The following is a 27,087-nucleotide window of genomic DNA, read 5'->3' on the forward strand; positions in this document are numbered from 1 at the left end:
TTATGTGTAATTAGAGAATAAAAAAAAAAAATTACGACTCATCCGATCTAAAATTTCATATACACACAAATTCTACTTCCCTATATTTCAGATCATAAAAATTATCATTTTCTGATATATTATAAATTTTATTTATATAGAAAAGGAAATGGGAATAAAGATTATTCCTCTTTAATATCAAGCCAATGAGTAAAAAAAGAGCTTGAGATAAAAAGATAAATAAAAGGAAAGAAAGAGATTAAAAAAAAAAAAGAAAAAAAAAAAGAAAAAGGAAGAGAAGAAGAGCGGGCCTGCATGCATTTTTGTTTCATGCATTTATCTATCTTATATAAAAGAAAAGGCTTATATCTTACTATATAATTTAATTTATATAAATTACCTAATAAAATAAAATTTTATATAAATTTACTTTATTTTTAAACAAAATTTACCACAATTTTAAATAATATATTAATTAGTAATTAAATGAGTGTATAGACTTAAGTGTTTTACTCTAAATTTAAAATTTACATTAATCAAGTAAAAGAATTATCAACTCTAAATAATATTTTTAATACTTAATGAATAAATTTTTAAAATTTTAAAAATATTTTAATATATTTTTTAATTTTAAAATTAAAAAATTAAGTAGTGTGTTTTTCGAAAATATATGAATTAAATAATTTTTTTTAATAAAAAAAGTCATTGAATGTAATTTTAAATAAATTAAAATACAGTACAAGCAAGTTGATAATTCTGAATTGATCATTAGTAGATAAATCTACCATCACAAAGGAGAAAAACCTCTAGGATTTATGAATAGTTGAGTACTAATCAGCAACCTCATGTATGGAAATAGAAGAAAGAGTCCAAACTAAACCTAACATGAAAGTATTTAAAAAAAGGAAAAAAATTCCTTTGAATTGTAATCATGGACTTTAAATATTGAGTTATCATGGACAAAAATTCTTCAGGAGGACCATCTTTCCACCATCAATAGAAAAGAAACCAAGCAATCCCACAGTAAACAATTATTATGATTTATGAACAATATCTCTCTTCTTTCTTCACCAACCTTCTCACTCAAAAGTGCCACTTACTTTAGTACTTTAAGCTCAACTGTTTTGTTTTTTGGCTTGCTCAGTTCTTGTAAACTTCAATCATTTGTAGCAGAAAGTAACTATTCTATTACCATTCTTTAATCTCTGCAAAATACAGTGCTTAGTCTTAGAAGAAGAAGTATCCCTTCTTGTTTTTTTTACCACCAGTGTTTCTCATTTCTCATTGCTTCTCATGTACTATATGTGGGTCTTTTCTTTGTGGTCTCGTTCTCTGGTTGTTTCTTTAAGCCAGATCCATGTGTTTCTTTTCGGTTGTCTCCTTCTGGATGGGTGAGAACTTAGTAGATCTTGAGAATTGATCTCGTTTATTGAGGAGTGAAATGGAGGTGCAAATGGGTATTTTGCTGGTGAGTATATGGGTAGCTGCTTGTGCTTTGTCAGTTCATGGATCTGCAGGTAATGGGGTTTGATCTTTTGTTGCATTGAGCTGGTTTTTGGTTTGAATTATGCGTGATTTATAAACATGTGAATTTTGAATTTGGACTGAATTTGAGAATCTGGGCTGTTTATAACATAGTTGTTTCGATCATCGACAGCAAAAGAAACGGGCTTTTTGCAAAATTAGGGGTTGAAGAAAAATTATTTGTGGATTTAGGGTTAGAAAAAAGTTATTTGCGGATTTGGGGTTTGACTGCCAGGTGGCAGCCGAAAAAAGAGCCTGGCGCCTATTTAAAAGGCGCCAGAGCCTGGCGCCATTTAAAATGGCGCCAGCAATTTTTTTGTTTTTTTTTAAGAATGGCCTGGCGCCACTTAGAGTGGCGCCAGGCCATTCTTTATTTTTTTTTTCTTTTTAAGAATGGCCTGGCGCCACTCTAAGTGGCGCCAGGCTATTCTTTATTTTTTTTATTTATTAAAATATTAAAATATTATAATTATATTAATTAATTAATATAATAGTATATAAATATTTAAAATTATAAAAATTAAAATTATTTTTATTGGACTGCTATTATACAGTCGTACATAATTACAAAATAATATTAATGTCCTAATATTTTGGAGAGTTATGAAATATATTATTATATAATTTGATAACCGCCGGACTTTTCTCACTCTAGGGGAAGCTAAACTCGAAAAAGTGAAATAGGTCTAAGGTCTCAGAAACTCACTTCATTTAGTCGGTCCAGCATCTTCGGTCTTGATGCAGACAGACACGGGGCAGATCGGGCTGCTCGCGAGTCTGAGTTCAGCACGAGAAGTCCAGCCCGGTGATGTGACTTGAAGAAGAACAGTAAGTCTAGTCAATTCGCAGCTCTGCCCGCATGCGCGCTATAAGAATTAAATAGCCGTCACGTGAAGAGAGGTTCTGATACTTCCATACTAGCGATCTAAGCTCGGTTGTAATTAGATAATATTAGATATTTTTATAATAATAAATATTTTTTATAATTTTAATATATTAATATTTAATAAATTTTATTATTAATTTTTAAATAAAAAATTAATATTATATTATGATTAAATATATAAAAATAATTCGATGGTAATTAGATATATAAAAATAATTCAATAATATTCTTTATATTTATTTATTGATAAAATTTTTTATTATTTTAATAAATTAATACAGTAATTTTTTATTTAAAAATTAATAATAAAATTTATTAAATATTAATATATTAAAATTATAAAAAATATTTATTATTATAAAAATATCTAATATTATCTAATTACTATTTTTCTTCAAGTCACATCACCGAGCTGGACTTCTCGTGCTGAACTCAGACTCGCGGACAGCCCGATCTGCCTCGTGTCTGTCTGTATCAAGACCGAAGATGCTGAACCGACTAAATGAAGTGAGTTTCTGAGACCTTAGACCTATTTCACTTTTTCGGGTTTAGCTTCCCCTAGAGTGAGAAAAGTCCGACGGTTATCAAATTATATAATAATATATTTCATAACTCTCCAAAATATTAAGACATTAATATTGTTATGTAATTATGTACGAATGTATAATAGCAGTCCAATAAAAATAAATTTAATTTTTATAATTTTAAATATTTATATATTATTATATTAATTAATTAATATAATTATAATATTTTAACATTTTAATAAATAAAAAAAATAAATAAATAAAGAATGGCCTGGCGCCACTCTAAGTGGCGCCAGGCCATTCTTAAAAAGAAAAAAAAAAAGGTTGGCGCCATTTTAAATGGCGCCAGGCTCTGGCGCCTATTAAATAGGCGCCAGACTCTTTTTTCGGCTGCCACCTGGCAGTCAAACCCCAAATCCGCAAATAACTTTTTTCTAACCCTAAATCTACAAATAATTTTTCTTCAACCCCTAATTTTGTAAAAAGCCCTTATGAAACATGCTTAATCCCATTACATTTGAGTGTCCTGAGACCCATTTCAGTATTTAGCTCCGACAGATGTTTTCCCTCGCTCCCTCATTCTTTCACCAGTAAAGTGAGAGATTTTATAAGAAGTACCATTTAGTACATCAGCTTTGGAATCCATACCATGGAATCATCAGCATTTTTTGTGCATATTACTAGCAACTAGTGAGCTGCCATATATCTATATTAGATGAGCAGAGTGTCTGAAAGCTAGTGCTCAGGTTCCATGGCCTGCAATGCAATAATATTTGCTGCTAGTAATTGCATGAAGGTTGTTCCTAGCCCAAAAATCATTCAGGTCCTTTATATAGCTTGTTCTTGCCAACCAAAAGATGAAACAGAAACAAAACCCAGATCATATCATTTCAAATTCACTTGCTATATGTTCTATTACCACCTATTGATGTTTCATATTTAGAAAGAGAGCTATCCTCTGGTGAGAGGTATTCCTGAGTGTTCCTACTCTTGTAAGCTCTAATGTGGCATTACAAAGGTGTTCTACTTCCATTTTCTTCTTGGGATTTCTTGTCAACCAATTGAAAGCATTGTTGCCAAACTTGCTCATTGCAGCAACTTAAAATTTGATAAAGGAGCATTTAAAAATCTTTGATGTCTCATGTCTCTTCAACTGACTGTTTTCTTTGCCACAGAACCTGCTTCCTCTCCTAATCAAGCTCCTCACAGCTACAGTGAAAACAGATATGGAAAGCTGAGCACTTTACCCCCCATCAAAGCTTTCCACATTTCCTCTTCCATAGATCATTCTCCAAATGAAGGTCAGACAGAAATCTAGTGTACTTTTCTGCTTGTAAAGGAACTTAGGTGGATGATGAAATTATGTGGACATAAATATCAACTACTCTAATTATTTTCCTGTTGCAGCCTCACCCAACATAATTAAGCCCTCAAGTATTGCACTTGCGCCTTCTATATCATCATATCAAAGTCCTACAAAGAAGTGGATGCATGGTCCTGCATATTCATCTTCAATCTCAACTAACAGAAATTTTCATCATCATCATGGAAGAAGTTACAATCAAATAGGTATGATTTTCTGACCTGGAAGATCCTCCTTCACCTTATTATGTAATTTCCTGTGTTTGAAAACTAAGTTCTGAGCGTATTTTATGGAATATGTAGCTCCTTCGGTGCCTTCACTCCACTCTCCATCTCCTTCATCCATGAGCTGGGGTTCTCTTGCGCCTACTTTATCACCAATTGCCCCAGAGAGCCACTCTAATAGTATGGGAAGGTTACTTTTGTATTTGGTTTAATCTAGGAGTTCTTAATTTAATTATGGTGATTGTTAAAAATCACCTCATCGATTTGATTTCATCTTTTCTGTTTATAAGTGCACATCCATCCTCCCGCAATATCTCCATTGCATTCTAACTTGAAGAAGATGAAGGCTCCACAACCATCACAAATTTTGTCTCTGCCACCCCCACCTCCTAATGGAGGTAAATTCACAGTCAACTATTGCCACTCTATATCCTGTAGCATTTTGTTTCCTGTTTGCGAATCAAGCAGATCTCTATCTCATGGATATTTTACCTGTCTTATAGATTGTCCAGCAGTAACATGCACTGAGCCACTAACATATACTCCTCCTGGGACATTTTGTGGATGTGTGTGGCCAATTCAAGTTACACTCCGCCTTGGTGTTGCCATATATTCATTCTTTACTTTGGTTACAGAGTTGGCTGAGGAAATTGCAGCCAGTGTTGCACTAAGCCACAGTCAGGTTCACATTATGGGAGCCAATGCAGCTAGTCAGCAGCTAGAAAAAAGCACTGTTCTCATTAACCTAGTACCAATGGGAGTAAAATTTTCTGATACTACTGCATTATCAATCTACAAGAAGTTCTGGAATAAACAGGTTCTCATAAAGGCTTCCCTCTTCGGTACTTATGAAGTATTATCAGTTCATTATCCAGGTTGTATTTCTTATCCTTCTTGACATATTTTTGGATAGTTTATACTTATTTTGAGCCTTTGATAATTTCACACTCAGGAGTACTCGGGGGTGTTCAATCATATCAGGCAATTTTACTGATGATTTTTTTTAATAAGTAAATAGGGTCAATTGCTCTGAACAGTTAATTAAGAGTTAGTTGAATTGTGCATTTAAGTATTTGTCCAAATACCATGTCCTAGAATATTTCTTGAACTAAATAAATTTCTTGCTATATCAAGACAATAAATTCATCAACCTATGTAGTTCAATGAACTTATAGAAGTTGTTCTTCCTTTTTTCAGAGTTTTCTTTAAATAGATAGAATTTTTTGTTCTTTTGACACTTTTAGCTACGTGTTTTGCATTCGGTTCCTACCTCTGAAGCCCATGCAACCTGCAGGTCTTCCACCCTCTCCGCCTTCACCTTTGAGCATTTCTACCATAGATGATGAACCATATCCTCGTCATGACAACAATGAAAGGACAGATAAACCTTTAGGTGCTGATGTACCTAGAAGGAAAAAAGATGCACTTGGTGGAAGCACAACAGCTATAATAATTCTTTCCTCTTTCACTGCCTTGGTCATATGTATTGCAGCCGCCTGGCTTTTCTTGTTGAAATATGGAAATTGTGCTCATCAACCTCAGCGAGTTTCACAACTTTCAGTGACCTCCCCTGCAAAGCCATCAGGCACTGCCATTTTGTGATGTTTGCATATCTCTTTCCAATTTCCCTACATTATTATGCCACTGATCAATCTTTATTTCTTGCTGTTATCTTAATATAATAACGCAGAATTCAAACTAAATTACATATCATTATCTACACTTGGCAGGTACTTCTGGGCCTGAGATTTTTGGAGGCATTCCTAGTTCTTCATCAATGTCCTTCAGTTCTGGTGCCATGGCACATACAGGATCTGCTAAGGTTTTCGCATTGGATGAGATAGAGAAGGCCACTAGTAAGTTTGATCCTTCAAGGATCCTTGGAAAAGGTGGATTTGGGGTTGTCTACAGTGGCCAGTTAGATGATGGAAGGAAGGTGGCTGTGAAGGTTTTGAAAAGAGATGATCAACATGGCAACCGAGAGTTCTTGGCAGAAGTTGAAATGCTTGACCGGTTACATCACAGAAACCTAGTTAAATTGATTGGCATTTGCACGGAGCACACCCGCTGCCTAGTCTATGAACTTATTCCAAATGGAAGTGTTGAATCACATTTACATGGTGGGCGTAAATCTTAAACAATTCTGTATATGCTTCTTTCTGTGTTTCAAAATGTATGATATTTAAGGATTTTTGTAAATCATTTCTTCAAGAAGTGATTTCTCAATGTGTTTTTTGTTCCCCCCTAGGAGTTGACAAGGAAATTGATCCACTAAACTGGGATGCCCGAATGAAGATTGCCCTTGGTGCAGCTCGAGGCCTAGCCTATCTGCATGAAGACTCAAGCCCTCGGGTTATACATCGAGATTTCAAGTCCAGTAACATCTTGTTAGAGCATGATTTTACACCTAAGGTTTCAGATTTTGGATTGGCTCGAGAAGCAATGGACGAGGAAAACAAACACATCTCCACACATGTTATGGGGACTTTTGGGTATGTTTATGCTTTTTATTCTGCTTATATCAAGTCAAGTAAGGGAGTAGCTCATAAGGATCTTTACATCTTTTTATGTGCTTTTGGAACTTAAGCTCTTCATATGGCAGCTCCTTTCTTTCCGCATTTTCTTTCATCTTCTTAGACAAATTTCTGGCTCACAGTTACCTGGCTCCAGAGTATGCAATGACCGGACATCTTCTTGTAAAGAGCGATGTTTACAGCTATGGTGTAGTCCTTCTTGAGCTCTTAACTGGACGAAAACCTGTAGACTTGTCACAACAACCAGGTCAAGAAAATCTTGTTGCTTATGCTCGTCCGCTCCTGACAAACAAGGAAGATTTAGAAACAATTATCGATCCAGCTATAAAGTTTACTGTCTCCTTTGATACCATTGTCAAAGTGGCAGCAATTGCATCAATGTGTGTGCAACCAGAAGTATCTCACCGTCCTTTTATGGGTGAAGTAGTTCAGGCCTTGAAGCTTGTTTGCAATGAATTTAATGAAACAGAAGTGCAAAGATCAAGAAGCCACAGCTATGAGAATCTTCTTATTGATGTAGATAGCATGAGCACAAGAGTTTCAGACAAGATTAAGGAAGTTTCACAATCCCATCACCCACTGCCATTATCAGCATCTGATTTGTTTACAGAATCAGTGGGACTTGAGGAGCAGGAATTTGGGTCATTCAGGAGGCACTCTAGCTCAGGGCCAATGAGAACAGGAAGTAGAAGACAGTTCTGGCAGAGATTGAGAAGTTTGTCTAGAGGCAGCATGAGTGAGCATGGATTTTCACTAAAATTATGGCCAGGAACCAGATAAATTTTTTCAAACTAGGAAAATTCCATTGTATTCAGATTGATGTAAGATGCAGTCCCAAGATTCTTGCAAACATCTCCAGAAGATTTCAAGAGAATTTTCAAGAGTGATTTTCACTGATGACCAAAACCAGCTATGAAATTGAATCTGGTTTGATTTGGTAGCTAAAGGTGTATATAACTTTTCTAAACAATTAATACTAGAAAAGTTAACAAGTATAAATTATTTAAACCAAAGCCACCTTTTTTTGTTCATTACAATTGCAAAATCATGTAGTTAATTCCCTAGGATAAAAAAATTATAACGAGTTGTGTCTCATTTGCTTTCCCAAGGCAAGACATATTTCATACATACTACAAAGCTGCTTTTCTAGGAATACAGATATTGCCACTACTTGAAATCCCATTGTCTCTGGTTGATCTTTGGTCCCGAAACACCAGCTGCCTTTCCTAGTCTATCTCTCAAAATCTTCAGTCCCATGTACCTGCAGATCAAAGTGAACCATTTCAATACTAACTTTTTCTCATAGCTCCATTGAAGTATCAGTTTTTATGCAACTATAGCTTATATACCTGCCCATCATCAAGACTGTGGCTTGAGGGTTAGTGCCAGGGGATTCATCGAGCGTGGAACCATCGACGATCCGAAGCCTTTCAACACCAATAACTCTGTAGTCAGGGTTCACCACTTTACCTACATGACACCCGCCATGATAATGCCAGATTGTGATCACTGTATCTTTGCAGAACTGCTCTAGAGACTTGGTGTCATTCAAATGCTTAGGTATGAGGTTTACATTAGCAATAACACTCATGTTAAGAATCTTCTCCAGAGTCTGCTTATCACATTGTGTGAAGTTTGTGAAGTATTCTGATTGAACAACCTTTGCAGCCATTCTGATACCATAAACACATTGCTGTAGATCTTTGGGATGTTTGAAATAGTTGAAGGTGACAGAAGGATTATCATCAACATTTGTGCTGATCAAGCTAAGGTTCCCCGTTGAAAGGGGGTTGGCAAGCTTTTCAAGAATGAAGCCTCCCTGAAATGCTTCACGAGGCAGGTCCTTCTTTCTTTTAACGTAGGCTTGAATGGCATCTGGTGTTCTTTGCTTTGGAGGAATGGTAGATAGCTGTCCTATCTAGTTGCACCATGCAAATTATAATTAAAAGAGAAAATTTTATATTTAGTCCCTAAAAACTTATTTGAAAAATTAATATTTAGTCTCTAAAAACTCATTAGTTGATCCCTCAGTTTTAAAAACTATATTAAAACGTCTCTAACATTTTAAAAAGTTTGCTTATTAGTCCCTACATTAATTTTAATAATTAAGTACTGCAAGAAATTAATAGACAAAACAGAGTGACCAACTAATGAGTTTTCTCACATCATACTAACTAATTAGTAATTTTCCCTTGAAAAAAAGCCTTCAATTTCGCAAAGCTGAATTTAAGTCAAGAAGACCATTACCTCAGCAGACATGATTCCATGGTGACAATGAATGCTATCGTTGGACTGTCCAAATCCACTGCTAGATTCAATATAAACACCCAGCTGTGTAATCCCAACAGTTTGTATTAAGGATTGATGAACTGGTCTTTTAGATGGTACAAAAATGGTGTTCATAGGATTATCAACCATTTCTTTCCCAACAAATTCATTGTCAAGTACTAGTGGAATTCTCATCTTTTCAAGTTCAGCTCTTGGGCCAATACCACTTAGCAGCAGCATCTGAGGTGTGCCAATGGCTCCACAGGACAATATTATCTCACTCCTAGGATTATTTGCAAGAAATGCTTGATGTTGCTTCCCATTTTCATCTTTGAATATGACTCCCTTTGCCTTTGGAGTCTTCCCTGTATCTGTCCATTTGTAGAGTATATAATCATTCTATCATATGATAAAAATAATTTAGGAAAAATTATTATTAAATCCTTATGCTATTTCCTATGTGTGACTCATTATTTAACATACCTGATGTTTCAAAAAGAACTTTTTGGACTGTGGCATGTACCAAGACAGTAAGCATCTGAGGGTTACCGGAGGCAAGCAGCTCCGCTGCGGTGTGCCGGCGGCCAAACCGGTCAAAGATGGTGCCACCAATCTTGGTTCCATAGATGTGATCATAAGTGAATCCATTAAAAGGTGAGACCCCAACATCCAATAGACTGTCCCTTAGAGCAACCTGCCATGGGGCAACACTGGGGCTGTGAACAATTTGCTTCTCAATCCAAGGATATGACTCATTCACCAATCTTTCATCCCATCCTACTTTCTTTATAAACCTGCAACACACAATTGCCTAAAAATCAGTGAAATTTTAATTTAGCATAATTAAATTTAAATCTGTGGTACAAAATGCAAATTTTTATAAAAAAATGTAAAATTTAACACACATTTTTGCATTTATTTTCTCTTAAAGATGTCAATTTCTCTAATGAGACTGTTCTTGTGGAACTCTTGATGAATCAAAGTCAATCACATTAGCCTTCATAAGTCAAATCTCGCCCAATAATTGCAAGAGGACCACAATTATAAAAATAATAATAATAATAATAATTCAATCTCATAAATTTTTTTTACATATATTAAAAAATATAATTTTTTATTAATTTTTAATTATATCCATAATTTAAAAAAATAAAAATTATGAGATGAAAAAATTAGCATTTAAGAAAAAAACCATAAATTTGTTGAAAAATCAGAAATGTTTGGAATGAAGTGATAAGTAGGTTGAGCATTCAGCCAGTTCGGTTTAAAACTGAATCAAACCGAATAAATCGAAAATTAAAATTTTAGTATTTATATAAATCAAACTGAACTGATTTTGATCAAAAATCGAATCAAATTGAATCGATCTAATATTTGAATTTTTATTAAAATTTTTATTTTTTATCCTTTATTTTTAATATTTTAAAATTTAATTGAAATATTTTAATTTTAATATAATATAATTTCTTTATATTATTTTTGATTTTTTCTAATAAATCAAAATAATTAAAATTTTTAAAATTAAAAATCTAACTGAATTAAAATATATAAAAAATTAAAATGAATTTTTAAATTAATTGAATTGAATCAATTTTTTTAATTTAAACCGACGTCTGCTAACAAATTGTCATATCAAATGGTCTCAGTCGGTGGATTCAAATCTTAATAATTGTGACCGTTTGATTTCTTCATAATATGACACTTGTTTTAAAGTCATAAATTCAAAGACTTCGTATCATCACCAACCTCTAACCATAATCTTCCCCAATTATTGCATTTATATTTTTCATATAATTCACTTCCAACTCGAATTTAAAATCTCATAATCTCTTGAACCAACTATAATATCATTAAATTTAATTATTTAATTCATTTTTTCAATTTTTAGAGTATTTTTCTGTGGAATGTAATGAGACATTAAGAAAAAGAAAATACCTTGTGCTTGCTCTACTGTAGAATCCAGCATTGATGCTAGTACCACCACCCAAAACCCTAGCCCTAGCATTGAGGACTCCATCAGTTGAAATGAAGCATTGGGAAGCAGAAGTTGGAGAAGTATCAGCAAGAGTAATATGGAAATTGCTTAAGAAGGAAACATTTGGATTTGTGAAAGGAACACCTCCTCTTTCAAGCAACAGCACCTTGAAATTTTGGGACAATGTTGCAGCCAAAGGACACCCAGCTGTTCCACCTCCAACTATTATATAATCATAGGCACTCTCTTTAGCACCACTTGATGAGAATGATGAGGAGGAGATGAAACTGCTTGCTTTCTTTATAAATGGATACAAATTCTTCTTCCCTGCATATTTCCAATTTATATTTGTAAATTTTTCCTAATTTTTTTTTATTAAAAAAAAATACCATGCATGCAATTATTTTATGCCACTTAATCTGGGAAAAGTGTGTATGTATATATATTTTTAATATGTTTTTTTTAGTGGTAGCAAAATTTGTGGCCATAGCTAGCCAGAGTAAATGAGAAAATAAATGTTCTAGCAACCAACAACCCCATCTTGAGCTGTAACTTCACATCTCTTGTGGTTGCCAGCTTCTCTTGCAGCTACTGAAGAAGAAAAAACATGACAATTTAAGAAGAAGAAGAAGAATAAGAAGAAGAAGTTCTGATCCATCAAGAGTTTATGAAGATTGTTGAAAATATAAGACTACTACATCAATGGTGGATGGATCAAATAGTAGTCCAATTGCCATGTATAGAAATGTAGAAAAATATCAGTAAAGGATATATAAAGCAACAATTAACTTAATTTTTGGATTTTTTTTTTGCACCCATTGATTATTACCTATAGAAATATTGATTGGCCAAAGAATTAGCATAAACAATGGAAACCCAAAATGGGTGATAGAGAGAGAGAGAGAGAGAGAGAGAGGAAGAAACCTTGAGAAGAAGAGAGAGTTGAAACGAAGAAAAGCAAGCAAAGAAGAGAGAGCTTCAGTGTCCCAACAGACGCCATTGAAGGCAGACAAAGCTGGCTACTTCAAAACTCAACAGGAGAAGCTTCTTTCTTTCTAGTTTCTACCTCTATGTGGCTGCCTCTGGTTGGTCTTGTTTTGTGTGTTTTTACACACTTATATATACTTACACTTAGCAGATCAAAATACCATAATCTTTTCTTTTTTTTTAAAAAAAAAAAAAAGAAAGAAAGAAAGAATGGTTAGTAAACAATTGCATAAACAGAAAAAAAATAAAAATTATAAAGAAAGTTTAGAGGGAAAAGTAGAATGCAGGACTTAGGACTTAACTGTAATAAAAGATCACTGAAACAACAAAACTAAAAGGTGGCATTAATGGTAGCCAAGAAAAAGACATGGTTAGATGAGAAACGACAATTAATGGCCGTTGGATTAACTCTCTCTCTCTCTCTCTGGATTCTTCCTATGTGATCTGATCATGCCCATCCAATCCACCACTCAGCAGACTACTTTGAGTAAAAAGTTACGTGTCTGCTATTAATGTGCAACTGTGGGATTGGGATTGGGAGGGAGACTGTGTTTTTCCTTATAATCTTTAAATTCATCAAAATAATTAATTATTATATAATTATTTTTAATCCACAATTTATTCATTCAACAATGACCAATATGGAATAGCAATTCAATAACTAATTTCCACTTTTGAATATATTTAAAAAAAAATGAAAATTGTTCGTTAGCTATTTTTTATAGGACTGTTTGAAACTAATTATTTTTTATTAGTTCATCCATATCTACTGTATAATTATTTTTAGTCCAGTGAGGAAATTAATTTTTCTAACTACTAATACACACTATTAAACGTAGAATGACAATATAAATAAATAAATAATTAATTATATATTTTTTCTTCTATCATTGTTTTCTATTATTTTCTTTTCTATTCTCTCATTTTCTTTCTCTTCTCAGTTAATTTGTCTTCCCTCCTTGTATTTTATTTTCTCTTATTTTCTTCTCATTTCTAATATTTTTATCATTTTCTTTGATTTTTCTCTCATTTTAATTACTTTTTAGTTATTTTTATATTTTCTCTCATTTTATTTAATTTTCTTTTATTTCTTTTTTCTTATCTCATTTTCCGTTTTTCTCATTTCATTTCAATACCTTTATTTTCTACTCACTATAATATATTTCCATTGAACATAAAAAATAAAGCATACATATAATAAGAAAAATAATTTTAATTGTTGCCAAAATAATCTAAAAGATAGAGATAAACTTTATTATTTTAATTGAAAATGATTTTTTAATTACCAATTGATTTACAATCCATTAATAAATATTTTTTTTAAAAAAAGTTTCTAATTACCAATGGACTTCAAATTCATTAATTAAAAAATTATGGACCAGAATTCGTTAATAATCCTTGAAAATTTTGTAGTAAGAAATCATAATTAAATCAATTTTAAAAAATTGATTTTGTATTATTTCACTATGTACAGAAATTATAAGTTTACAGTGAAAATTAGAAATTTCACTATTCATCAACCAAATTGGCCCAGTGTGATTTATATTTCATTTATAATTAAGTAAAAAATTAACAAAAACAATCTAAAAGCGAAACCCTCATTTTTATTGAAATATTCCATTGTTATATTAAACAAGAATTTTGGAGTCCAAGTCTGGTGTGAGTCATTCACAGCTTAATACGGCGATAAGTATATTTACTTAAATTTTGAGAATCTCAGTTCTTCAATCCCTTCAGCTTTCACTTAAAAAACATCTAATGTGAGTTTTACCAGAAGATTTTGATGGCGAGACTACGTAGTAGAAGTGTAGTAAAAGAGGAAACTTCTTGTTATTGGATCTTGAATTGAGAATTTAGCTGTCATGATTGATAATTTATGTACAGTCATTTTCATTTATTGGAAAAAAGAACCAAAAGGTGAAACTAGAAATGTGAAAAGTTTACTCTATAGAATCAGATGAATATGAAAGAAAATGAAGGGAGAGATACGTTGAGAATGCAACAAAGATGGTGATAGCCCATAGGCCATAGCCATAAATTTACTCCGACACGAGATAGCTGCCAAAAGATGTTTATGTTTAACATTAAACCAAAAAGGACCTCGCATTGATGGAGATGTTTTAGCACAGTTCACTCATTTACAGAGCTTGCCCCATCCCCAACTTCTTCTTAAGCATATTTATGAAGCTGTCCTCCACTTTGAATGGACACCAAGCTCTTCGGCCAAAATATATATATAAATATATATATATATATATTCAATTACCTGATAGAAGGTTGCTCAAGCAAAAACAAACCACCATTTACTTCAAAAGAGAGCAAATTACAATACCATACAATATTTCATGTTCCTGAATCAAACACCCTCTTCTCACACCTTTGAGGGGAAAAAAATGATGGGGAAATTAAATTTTCACAAGAAAAAGAAAACGAATTCAGAACAGCATAATCAATCAGCATCAATTTTTAGAAAGAGTCTAGAATAGCTTTTCCAACAAAATTTGGGTGCCAAAAAATAATAATAATAACAATAATACCTAGACTAACAAATAGAAACTATTGAATATATAAAAAAATGGGGCATTCTCATAATAGCCCCCTGTATGCGGCAGATATACTAAAATCAATGCCTCCAAAATCTGTTTCTCTCGCTTACTCACAAGAGTTGATCATCGTGGACCATACACATATAACTGGGCACCTAAATGCGTGCCAAACACTTGTATATATGAACAGTAATATAACTACTGTCCAGTCAGCATAGTTATTTCACTTAGTCATATTTTGAGGTGCTAGAGTATTCAGTCCCATTTTCGGCATTAGTTACCCCGGAGGAAGCAGTTGACATAGCACTGCTGGTCTCATTTCCATTCCGAAAAGTCTTTGCTGCCATGGATGGGTTTCTCTGAGGACGAGGATCATTAGTAGCAGGCATCTGCCCCTCCTCAGCTAGTTTTTTCATGAGGTTCATAACAGTCGGAAGCAACTTCGAAGACAAAGAAATAAGCCCAGGAAGCTGTGGATAAAACGCTCTGCTTCAGAGATTAAAGTAACTACTTCTAGTGCCGCAAATTTAAGTACCAAGTACACGACTTAGAAAATGACTATACAGTAGGATATGGATATTAGCTTCAAAACCAATAAATTGCGTAGCATAAAGAACACTCACAGCTCCATTGCGGAATTCACCGGAAATGTCCAGTTGCACCCACAAGGCTTTCATCAGTAGATAAGCTAGAAAGATGAATCCCACATACAAGGGATTTCTGCCATGAATTTTTTTTAATAAAGTTATTTAAAAAAAGAGAGAGAGATTAGTGCATGAAGGATCTCATCTTTCACCAACACAATTAATTTCACAACTATATCATAAAGATTTACCTTAGTAGTGTCATAAATTCATTAAATCCCAGCACAATCAAAGCAACAATTGCCCATGGGGGTGGTAACCAGTTGTTGCTGCGTTTGCTGGCTTCCTGAAATTGAAATAGAGAGTAAATTAATGAAAAATATCTATAAAAAAAGAGAAATTATGAATATAATAATTTTTCAAGTCCTGCTAGTGCTATGGCAATATAACTATAGTACATAAAACAATTATATCAGTATCATGATAAGATTTGAACCATATTATCGATACTTTACTCTCAATTATCCAAAGCCAAGAATGGATTCTGCCCAGACTTTTTGGCCCGGCAACTTCCACATGCTAAAGCTTACTGCCATACATTTAACCATTTGTAGTTTAGTTCTATACCTAATATCTTATCGTCCCAACTAGTTTTGGGTTAAGGCTTAATGATTGTAATAGTTGTTTACCCAATATCAGACAATCATTCAATATCCAACTTCAACAGTTAAAGTTTGCTCAATATTCCTTGCCAAACGCAGAGAATAGCATCCCCATCCTTTATTCTTTACCGGAGCATGTCCCAGCCAGAGCCAGCAAAAATCAAGAACTTCTGTATAAAAAGTGGCATCTATAGAAACGAGGGAAAATGTGTAAAATATTTGTATGTCAGAGGAATCATGCCTGAGCAGAAATGGCTTGAGTGACACTGTACTCTGTCTCCATCTTGAATTGCCTCCACGTAGATTTGCACTGAACAGGTGTGATCAAGGTCCTTGATGATGGAATCTGCAGTGTAAGAAAGTTAAAATTATTGATTAGTGAACAAGGCAAATCAAAAGGCTCTCAGAAGAAATAGCATATTCAAGAGAGACGGGAGAAATCTTAGCCCAAAATATCCATCAAGGCATGCCTAAATTAGTTTATTTAAGTAAATTGCAAATGGAACCGGTCAAATAAATCTGGACATGTAACATAAAGTAACAACCAGCATGCACATAGTGACATGATACTTATGTTTAGAGCTGTAGGCCCATTTATTGTATCACTAATAGGATTCAAGGAGTACATATGTAAATAAATTTGACAATACTGAACACGACACCTTTATATTGAAATAGCCAGACTTGGTGATCTTTTTGTTATCCCGGATAATCTAATTCAGTAATTCATTAAAATAAGAACAGAGAAATAAACAATTTACAGCATTCAAATGATAAACAAGAAAAAACACGACCTAACATCTGTGCAACAGAAGATGTTTGTCTACTTGAAGTCTCCTTCCCAGTCAATTATATATGCTTTTATTACAGAATTACTGAAAACATACTGTCATAGACTGTAGAAGGGGGAAAAGGAATAATAAAAAGTAAACCTCATCCCAAGAACTTGAAGCCAGTGGATCACATGTTGTGATGCTTCTATCAGTAATAGCAAGATTACTCTTTGTATCCATCAAAGCAGATGATAGGGTACTTTCAATATTATCAACTTCATCACCCAAACGGATTGCAGCCATCACAGATAAAATCTTCAAGGACTGAAGAAATGTTATCAATCAAATTAAATATGACACAAATGCAACAAATCATTCTAGAAATTTAAAACTTAAATCACATCATACAGCAGTGCGAGCAGTTTTTGTAATTGCTCGAATATCTTCATTTCCAGTCCAAACTCGTGGCATTGAATCAGAATCATGGCTAAACAACATAGAAAACCTGTATGCAAATTTTAGTCAATCCCCACAGATGCAACCTGAATAAATCAAATAACTAAAGAAAAAGTTACAAGGAGTTGCTACATACCTGTCTTTCATACGAATCAGGACTCGTCCAGCTTCTTCCTTAGCTTTTGCTTCAACTATACCCCTTGCGTGATTCTCCAAACTCTTGAGCATTTTATCCTTAGATTGTTCATCCATGTCAAAGCCAATAAGTGCACTAGAGAGGCCACCAACAGCTGATTCTGTTTCACGCTGCAGAAGTTTCCTTATTGCTGGCCAAGTCTCACTGTTAGCCCCATCTAAGAGAGCTTCCACGGGTCCTGCTAGTGCCTCATTCAGTTTAGCCTGTAAATATTCCCAGTGAAAATTGTCATGTAAACATCTAAGTGTTGTAAAACAGGACAAGCTTCTCAAAATTCTATGCAACAATCCCTAAACAAATGAACGCTATGCTGTCACCAGGCACGCCTAAACAAGCTTTACAACAGATGAAATACTTTTGCCAAAGTGAAATGAAGTTAAGAATTATAGATGTGAAGTTCTTCTGCAAAGTTTGGATAATTTATTTCAATAATGAAATGAGGAAAATGAAATATCGATTACAAAACCATGCACATATATTCTCCACCAACCTTCACTTTTCACTCCCATCCCATCATAAAAAAGATTCAGCTAAATTCCAACATGTTCACAGATACAATTTAATTTCCATTCTACCCAAGGCCATTAGAATATAACTCGCTCATCTTCTATTTAGGACAATAATTGAAGACAGTGAAATCTTTAAGGAAGAGAAAACCTGTAGATGATCATACCTCAAACGATGATGTAAATTCAGACAGTTTAGCAGCACGAACAGAGGCAATATGTGCATCTATATCACGTTGCAGCTTATCCCTGACTTTAGATGAATCCCAGTTTGCTTGTTCAATGACAGCATCTGCAATTATCATGTACAAATTTCAAAATATATTTTGGCCCCTATTCAGTAAAGCCAACAAGACCATTTCCCAAGTACTTTTACAATATTGGATGAAGTAAAAGACTAGCCATAATAATGATACAATGACTGATCATTAATATTTTCACCTAAACTCTGACTATTTAGTTACCCATTCAGTATTTTAGAAGTTTTTGTCTTGTTTTTGTCTTCTCGAACTTTGATCTGCATCATTTAAGTAAAGGGCTAAATGAGTGATACAATGAAACTATACCTGCACATTCTTCATCAAATAGAGCCACGTAAGATTGAGTGCAAGTTCGAGCAGCTGAAGAAAACCCTTCCCCTGCATCCAAAGCCTTAACAAAAGCTTCCTTGAATTTGTCAAGAGTTCCTGACCTTATATGTGCCAACATGGACTGATATGCTGGTTGGACAAGCTGCCAAATTATAAGAAAACAAGCAATAAGAAATTAAAAGAAAAAAGCATTGCACATATACTGAAGATGATTGTTAGAGTTCATTAGATACCACACAAAATATCAATTTATCCATTAAAAGAAAAAAAAGTTTGAGGAAATTCCCGCAAAAACTTTTGGGGAGAGGAATCCCACATCTGTAAGTATAAATGAACAAGTTGACTTTAATGTGGTGTTTAAGACTCTACCCCATTACTTAAGCTTTAACCTAAAACACCACAAACAAGTGAACAGTGATACAAAGGAGTTGCTTGCACAACTGCCACCAAATATTCCCACAATTTTAGTTATGGACAGACAGACACGAAGGCTACAGTTCATCTTCAACATTTTCCGTCTCATTGAAATGCTGCAGTCTTCTCAACAGATTAAATAACTTCAACTACCATAAATGAGCTACAGGCTACTAGAGAGATGGATTACTTGCAGCAGTTTTTCTTCAAGCTGCTTTCGCTTTGCAGATCTGACTCCTTCGTCAAAAAAGATAGCTTCTTCATCATACCTAGAACCAAAAGGAAATAAAAACTCAATAATGGTAACAAAAGCATTAGCTTAGATTTTTTAGAGGATGGTCCTAAAACATGAAACACTGCTCAAGAAAAGGAAGATTATCAGATGATATCATCCACCAAGTAGCTAATGCAGAGATGCTTAGTGAATAAGCCGTTTATCTTATCATAAAAGTCTGCTGCTGGATGAAAGTGAAATACATAGAGGATAAGAATTTTATCAATGAAAACAACGAATGCTTTTAACATATGGAAAGCTCAAAAATTACCACAGAAAAGACAAAAAGATCAAAAGCCAACCTATCAACAACCAGATATTTTATTAACCCAGAATCCTCATAGTGATCCATCCCAGTAGTTATTTCTGTTACCACTTCTATGATTTTTTATGAAAAGAAATTACATCTACTTCCTGATACCATTGGAAGCACACAAATCTTCCGATGTATAACTGAACATAGTGAAGAAATAGAGAATCAGAGATGGCAAATCTGCCATAGCTGAAGTCAGCACCGTAACGCTGTCTACCCAGATTGAACATAAGTATCCCAACCCCAGTGAAAGTATAAATTGGATAAAAGAAAACACATACCCGGACAAACAAGCACTTAGAGTTGAACTAAGTTTCTTTCCAAACCCAGAGACAGGGATAGAATGTACAGACTCTTCTATTTGAAGCCACCCCTGAGGATGATTATAAACAAGTTTGGTTAGTTAACTTCAACAATTTGTGCTTATTTCAACTTTTAGAAAGTTTGCAAGATCAAGTTATTAAATAAGACAAAATTACAAAAAGAGAGAGAGAGAGAGAAAAAAAAGAGCATACGAAGATAATATACCTCATTTGCACTGAAATTAGCATACTTTTCACTTGCAATTTCTTCACAGCGCACAGTAGCAACCATGACCTGCAAATTTGTGGATCATAGTGTCATCAAAAAATTTTTAGACATTAATTACAGGCCTGTGCAAGCAAACATTCAAAAATCAACCTTGTGGGCAGGAAGATCAAGGTCCTTGTTCTCCTTGATGACTTTCCAAATATGTTGAGCACTAAAATAAAATCCAGAAGCGGGTACTACACCCTGTCGATCTCCAGCAAGCCCACCGGGCGCAATTGAATGGACAAATCGTTGCCTCAAGTTAGCCACCTTCATTAATAGGGAGCAGTTAAACACATTGTAAAAGACAACCTAGTTCTGGCACAGAAAGAAATTTGCAGTGATATAATTACTGTTGGGGACATTTGAAAATCACAGAAATAAAATAATTTAGTTTCATTATACAGTTAAGTTGAATGCTTATGTCTTCTTGAATGATTAGCAAAGACACCAACAATCTCAATTTCAGGGTTAAATTTAGCCAGCCGTCCCACAATTTTGGTCACTGTAACAGGATCATCTGCAATGAACTTCATGTGTAACACGAAAATCCATGAACATTGATTTAGTGAACAATAAATTATCTGATCTCATGAGTTCGCAAGTTAACCTAATAATGTGGCCCCTCCATGCTGGCTGGCATAAAGAAAGTAAATGACCTAAATACCCTCAACCAAGTTGAAACTACACATTTCTCCCCTCACAAGTCACAATCTCCTTTACTCTCCCCCCAGGCAGTCTTTCTCCCACTATTCCTTCAACTTATTTCCTAAGCTTGATGATAATTCTCCGTTTATGCACATCTTAAAATCATCTTTAGCATGTCTTCTTCACATTGCTGCTTAGGCCTCAAAATTGTTGCAGGATTCATCTATGTTGGTAAATGTACTTCAATCACAAAGGCTCTTGGCTGGCTTTCCAGGTAAATCTCTTGACTTTCTAGAGTTTGCTTTTGTAGACAAACCCATGGTTGACTTGATGATTGGTGGCCCAAGGTAGGTCTTCGATTTCTTTTGCTGTGCATGTTGCACAGTCACTTTGAATCCAACTATGAAGCGTTTTTTCTCTAAAATGTTTGCCAATCAGGTTTTGATGAGTGATAAGAGAAATAGGCAAGTCTCAGAAAATTAAGATCCTTATTCAGATTTAATATAATGGTATAATGAAGAAATTGGAGTATCTAAAATTCTGAGAAGAGACTGGGGTGAGCGAGAGTTCATCATGAAGCAAGAGCAGAGGCTGTTTCAAAATGTGATCATTTAAATCTGCGCAATTTTGAGTCCCTCTGCATCTCAAACCTTTCAAAGGGCTGAGATGGTAAGAGGTTGATTGCAGCTTTAGTTTTACTGCTCAGTGAAATTCCCACTCTTTTCCTCAATCCCTCTCTCGCTTCAACAAGGTCAAGCCCTTTATTTTTTTCCAAATTACGGTTGTGATCTTGAAATGTAGGGTTAACAACTTAATCTTGCTATTGCTTTGAGATGTATTGGGGAGATCCCTAAATAATTTGTACAGTTATTACTTTTATAGATATGAGCAATTACAAAATAGGCATTGGTTGCTGTTGTAGATTAACATTAAAATTCCGCTCTCTTTTCACATCTCTCTCAATGACTGGAGACTTAATTTTGATTTTTGCTGAAAATCATCTGGAGAAACAATTTTAAGGTGATAATTCCTGGAAGAGATGAAGAACATAGAGAGGGGGGCATGAAAGATGAGAAAGCATAGAGGGGAAGAGGCAGAGAAAGTGAAGCAGAAGGAGAGAGAAAAGTGGATGAGGTGAACAGAGAGATTTTTGGGATGTTATTTTTTTCTCTGATGTCTACTACATCGGCCTTGTAACTTGTAAGCCAGAAAAAACAAGTTATAATGACTTTATTATTCATTCAAATAAAGTTTTAGGGATCTCAATGTTACAAAATCAAAGTTCATGGGCAGTTCAGTTATAAGAACTAAAGTTGAGGGATGGAAGAAATGTACCCAAAAATTTTCATGAATTTAATTTCCAATTTTCGCATGTAAGCTAATTAAATATGCAAATGGCTTACTTGTTCTCTGAATTGTTCTTCTTTTTCTTCAAAACTAGAAAGGGCAACAACTTCAACCTATCCATACATTACAAGTAACAGAAAGTCAGCATAAATGCTTCCATTCTAAAAGAGAAGGGCACAGATAAGCTCATCTCAGAAGAAAGCAAGATATCTCACATTAAAAAATTCACTTATTGGAGTTTCCTTGTGTGCATCTGGCTTAGGAACGCCATCCCATATCTGTAGTTGGGGAAAAAAGTAAGAAAACAGTGGTATTCCAATAAATGAGAAGGGTACCACATCTTTTACCTTCTGAATATCTTCTCTTAGGACAGGTTCCAAATTCTCCAGCGGTGTCTGTAAATAACAGATCAAGACACAAGAAAATATTTAGCCCAGGTCACTTTACATCAGAAAGCAATGATATATTATAGCCTAAGCATAAAAACAAATGGAACAAGAAAGAGTGGATGTCTCTGACGTCACAATGTTAAACTAAAAATAAGAGAGAAACACACCCTTGTTTTATCACGTATGACAAACAACAAAGTTGTCTTGCGTGGACTAAATAATCGCATCATGACCTTGCAAAAGCACAGGCAAGAAACATAAGATAGTAGCACACAAGCTAGCAAAATATACATCAAATTGTTTATGGACAACTTTACTCCGAGTGAAGTACCTGGAATACAGTCTTCAAAAGAGGTTTATTTGCAGCTTGCTCACGGCCAATATCATGACACCACCTAAGAAAAAGTTCTCAGCAAAGATGCATAGACATTATGAGAAACCATTTCATAGAAAGATAATAAATTAGAGAATTCCAGTACATCTTAAGCAAACATCTTACATGTTAATCAATACTATATCTGAAACAGCAAGGGCAAACAGTGCACTCTGCTTCTCAAATGCTGTATCATCCTGAAATATGGGGGGAAGCACAGATAAGAAAGATCAATATCAAGAGAGGGGGAGATTCTCATACTGAAATGCACAACAAATCCTAATTCTATAAGATTCCAACCAGTCAGAAGTGAATAATGTATCCGAATCGGGTTGGTATATATGTGCTCAAGTTTCAGAAACCTTCAGAACATTATATACACCATTCAAACTTCAAAAATCAAGAAGACAATTACAAAAAAAAAAAAATTATTAAAGCTATGGTTTTCGTTAAATTTGGTTAGGCCTAACTCATCCTAATAGTTAGCTCCCTAATAGTTAGCTCAAGGGAGGAGGCCTAATAGCTCTGATACCATATTAAATTTGGGTCAGGTCTAACTCACCCAAAAGCTAGTTCAACGGGGAAGAGTAGCTAAAGCCCCCCTTATAAGGGCACATTACCCTATCCCAAACCGAAAACCGATGTGGGATTCAACAGTTTTAATACACCAAGTCAACAATGGAGGATTGGTTGGCGATTAACTTAAGATACATCTAGAGAAGTTCAATTCTTGCTTGAAGACCATAAGCACCCCCATTTTCCTTGATGATAGTAAAATGCCAAAGGTTTTACACACAGTGAGCAAAGGAACAAAAGGTGTAGAAACTAAGGATGCAGTACTGCATTCTTGTTTGTAATATGGTCTTATAGATATATATCACACAAAAATAAATGAATCTATCAGAAAACAAAGAGAAAATTTTAAAAAAGATGCACCTCTCCTCGTTCTCTTCCATCAGTACCCTCTAAGTCCATTACAAGAGTACAAGGTTCAATGCCAGCACATCTAGCTAACCAAATACCCTTAGTGGTTTGAGACCTGAAAATAAAATGCAATATGAAGCTTCCAAAGTTCCACATATTTTTTTCTATGAAAGGAATAACATCTAATACGAAAGGGATACAAGAATATACCTTCCTCTAAAAGCATCCATCTCTATAAAGTTGGTACGAAATAAATTATTTAATAGAGTGCTTTTCCCTGTTCAATCCAGAGAAAACAATATCAAAGTCATTAGACAGCGTAAATCTTTCCATCAAGACAGAGTTGGAAGCACAAAATTTGGAAGTTGAATTCAACTAAAAAAACAGCTTAGTAAAATCGAAAAGAGGGGAAAAAAAAAGGCATTTTTCATAACCTTTTGTTTGTTTGCCAACAGATTCATATTATTCAGCTTAAAGCATAAAATCATGTAAATTACAAATCGCAGCATGAATGCTCACCTCTGGAGACGCATGAAACTAGAGATTAACAAGTTAATGGAAGAAAAGGTAGAATACATACCACTACTTTGTGGGCCCATAATGGAGACTACAGCATATGATAGTCCAAATTCGGCCAATCTCACATCCTTGATAAATTGTTCTAGTCCAGTAGCATTAAATACACCATCTCCATCAATCAGCTGAGTAGAACAACATTCTTCATTTTTCGCTGTAAACCAGAATTGTTATGTGTTGATTATGATACAACAATAGAGCTTCAATAAGTGTCATATTATTCGTGTTAGAGGACATTTTTATTAAAAACCTTCGAAACAGGTCCAATCCACAGACATCTCCCTATAAATTTAAATATGAAATTTAAAGAAAAAAATTGAAAGAGAAATAAATATCAATCCGGGCATGCACATATAAGAGTGATATTTCAAAAAAAAAAAAAAAAAAAAAAAACAATCTGCTCATGAGGTTCATTGCCATAACTTAGCAGAAACCATCAACATCAGTTTGATTGCCCGAAAAAAAAAAAAAAGCGAGAAAGCGAAAATGAAAAGTATAGCATAATCCTGAAAATGGCTTTTCCAATGCCATTGAGAATAATCAAATTCGCACAATCTATTGAACTCGCCCCTCTAATTTGTCACCAGCAAAGTAGAAAAAAACTTTGTATGAATCCACAAACCCCAATAAGAAGATTCTCCAAATAACAAACTCTTTTCCCTTTCTCCTCTTTTCCCCAGCCATTGAGTATGATTAAGAATTTCATCATGATCCAATTTCCAAAACCTAAAAACAAATCTGCAATTTATAAACACCTTCTGAAAATCCAAATACCATATCAAATTGTTTGAAAATAATTAATACTCATTTTCATTATCTAATGCGTCTATATCTTTCATGTTGTATGAAAATTTTCTGAAAGTTAAAGACAAAACAGAAACCGCAATCACATTTATACAAAATTAATCCAAAACGCATGACAATAACTGCATAAATTAATGGCAATGAGATATATAATTACGGTGAAAAAGCTTCAATTGAAATGCAAAAGCTTAGAGAGATTAATATACAGAATGAAACAGATAAAATGGAGAGTTTACCCATTTGTGTTTGATCGGAACTGAAGAGGATTGAAAGCTCAAATCCACCTGAGGGATGTTTTTTTCTGTTTTTTTTTTCCTTTTTTTTTCTTTTTTTTTTTTTTGGTTTTGTTTTGTTCTGCTCTGATTGATAAAGAAGGCAGATAGAAACAGAGAGATCTCAAAAGAAGAAAATTTTTTCAGCCTTTTGTGCTTGTTTTTTCTATTTTCTAATTTAAAGTTAGTGGTTTTGAGTTTGACTGTCCCATAATTTCTTTTTTTAAAAATGCCAATTCCATCACCATTTTCTATTTTTCATAATTAATAAATTTGAGGAATCTTTTATTTTTATAATATTATATTATTTTCTCGGCAATTGAGCATTGCCTCACCACATAAAATATATATATATAAAAATTCTCAATAAATTATTAATACATTTTTTTAAATAAATTATTATTGATATATAATTTTATTTTTTATAAATATACAAATATTAAAGTGAATATTTTTTTAATTTATGTTTTCTTATTAGGAATAACTTTGGTTTTAAAATGTGAAATTTTAAATTTTTATTTTAATACATTGATTTTTATTGGGACTCAAACTCTAAATTTTAGAATAATGAAAATAATTCTTGTGTTAATGAACTAAAATTCATTAAGGTGAAACTCCTAAATTCCATTTATTTACAATTTCATTAAAAAAAATTATAAAAAATACGATTTCAAAAAAAAAATAATAACCTTGTTCAAGAGTAAATAATTAAATTTTATTTAGGATTTTTATAATAAAAATTAATTATAAGCATATTTATTAATATTTTTATAATTTTAATATGTATTATTATTTATTTATACAAATGTAATAGAATATTCTTTTATGATTATTTAGTTCTAGAGAAAAATTTAAAAAAATAATTATAATAATTTATCTATTTTTAGATAAATAATATTTATGATATGAGACTATTAATAAATAATAATAAATTATATTATATTAATTTAATATAAATAAAATCACATATTTTAAAATAAAAATAGTAAAATAATATTATATTTTTAAAAATTTTTATTTTTTAATTAATAATTATATTTTACTTTCTCCAACAATACAATAGTTAATATTTTGATATAAATTAAAATAATTAAAATGAGTGAAATCATTTAATATTTTTAATTTTATAGTAAAAAATACAACTAAATTTTAATTATTTAAAAAATATTCTTTTATTAAAAATTGATTTATTAAATAAAAAAGTATAAGGCCACTAAAATTTATTTTTAAAAACGTTTTAATTTATTAAATTATATTTTAAATTCCATGTTCAAATTTTATTAACAATTTATACTTTTTCTTTCACGTAATGACTATTATTTTTCACATAAATTAAAAAATTACAGTTTTTTTTTTTTTTTAAATAGGGGTTGGGGGAGTCAAACCTTAGATTTTTCAAGGTTATAGAATGCACTTTCCACCACGCTAAGTGCATTAAAAAATTACAGTTAAATTTATATTATTTTTTTCTAACATATTTATTTTCATTAATTTATTATTAAACTACTATTTAATAATTTTTAACTTTTAAATACATATTAACTAAAAATATTATAAAATTAATAAATAAATATTATTTTAAAAAAATGTCGACACTTTGGAA

General features: G+C 33.0%; 3 protein-coding genes across 3 annotated transcripts; 1 reads left to right on the forward strand and 2 right to left on the reverse strand.

Annotated features, from left to right (window-relative positions):
• The first annotated feature begins 955 nt into the window (after positions 1-955).
• On the forward strand, positions 956-8,068 carry LOC110625543 (receptor-like serine/threonine-protein kinase ALE2). The gene is made up of 10 exons (XM_021771170.2): positions 956-1,496; positions 4,092-4,217; positions 4,324-4,485; positions 4,582-4,683; positions 4,794-4,901; positions 5,007-5,378; positions 5,798-6,088; positions 6,234-6,623; positions 6,752-6,995; positions 7,160-8,068. The coding sequence occupies exons 1-10, from the start codon at positions 1,421-1,423 to the stop codon at positions 7,815-7,817; spliced, it is 2,529 nt and encodes an 842-aa protein (XP_021626862.1). The 5' UTR covers positions 956-1,420; the 3' UTR covers positions 7,818-8,068.
• On the reverse strand, positions 8,008-12,528 carry LOC110625545 (protein HOTHEAD). The gene is made up of 6 exons (XM_021771172.2): positions 12,205-12,528; positions 11,241-11,607; positions 9,789-10,099; positions 9,285-9,676; positions 8,387-8,955; positions 8,008-8,298 (listed from the first exon to the last, which is right to left on the reverse strand). The coding sequence occupies exons 1-6, from the start codon at positions 12,278-12,280 to the stop codon at positions 8,205-8,207; spliced, it is 1,809 nt and encodes a 602-aa protein (XP_021626864.1). The 5' UTR covers positions 12,281-12,528; the 3' UTR covers positions 8,008-8,204.
• Positions 12,529-14,701: 2,173 nt separating this feature from the next.
• Positions 14,702-25,652, reverse strand: LOC110625544 (protein ROOT HAIR DEFECTIVE 3 homolog 1). Its single transcript, XM_021771171.2, has 23 exons — positions 25,449-25,652; positions 24,413-24,562; positions 24,043-24,109; positions 23,845-23,947; positions 23,035-23,105; positions 22,867-22,930; positions 22,703-22,768; positions 22,494-22,541; positions 22,362-22,424; positions 22,203-22,259; positions 20,263-20,421; positions 20,110-20,178; positions 19,863-19,954; positions 19,185-19,263; positions 18,557-18,722; positions 18,158-18,282; positions 17,425-17,687; positions 17,241-17,337; positions 16,992-17,156; positions 16,301-16,405; positions 15,649-15,743; positions 15,437-15,533; positions 14,702-15,283 (listed from the first exon to the last, which is right to left on the reverse strand). The coding sequence occupies exons 1-23, from the start codon at positions 25,450-25,452 to the stop codon at positions 15,041-15,043; spliced, it is 2,448 nt and encodes an 815-aa protein (XP_021626863.1). The 5' UTR covers positions 25,453-25,652; the 3' UTR covers positions 14,702-15,040.
• Positions 25,653-27,087: the final 1,435 nt, after the last annotated feature.

The sequence above is a fragment of the Manihot esculenta genome, chromosome 11 (genome assembly GCF_001659605.2).
Source record: "Manihot esculenta cultivar AM560-2 chromosome 11, M.esculenta_v8, whole genome shotgun sequence".
NCBI lineage: Eukaryota > Viridiplantae > Streptophyta > Magnoliopsida > Malpighiales > Euphorbiaceae > Manihot > Manihot esculenta.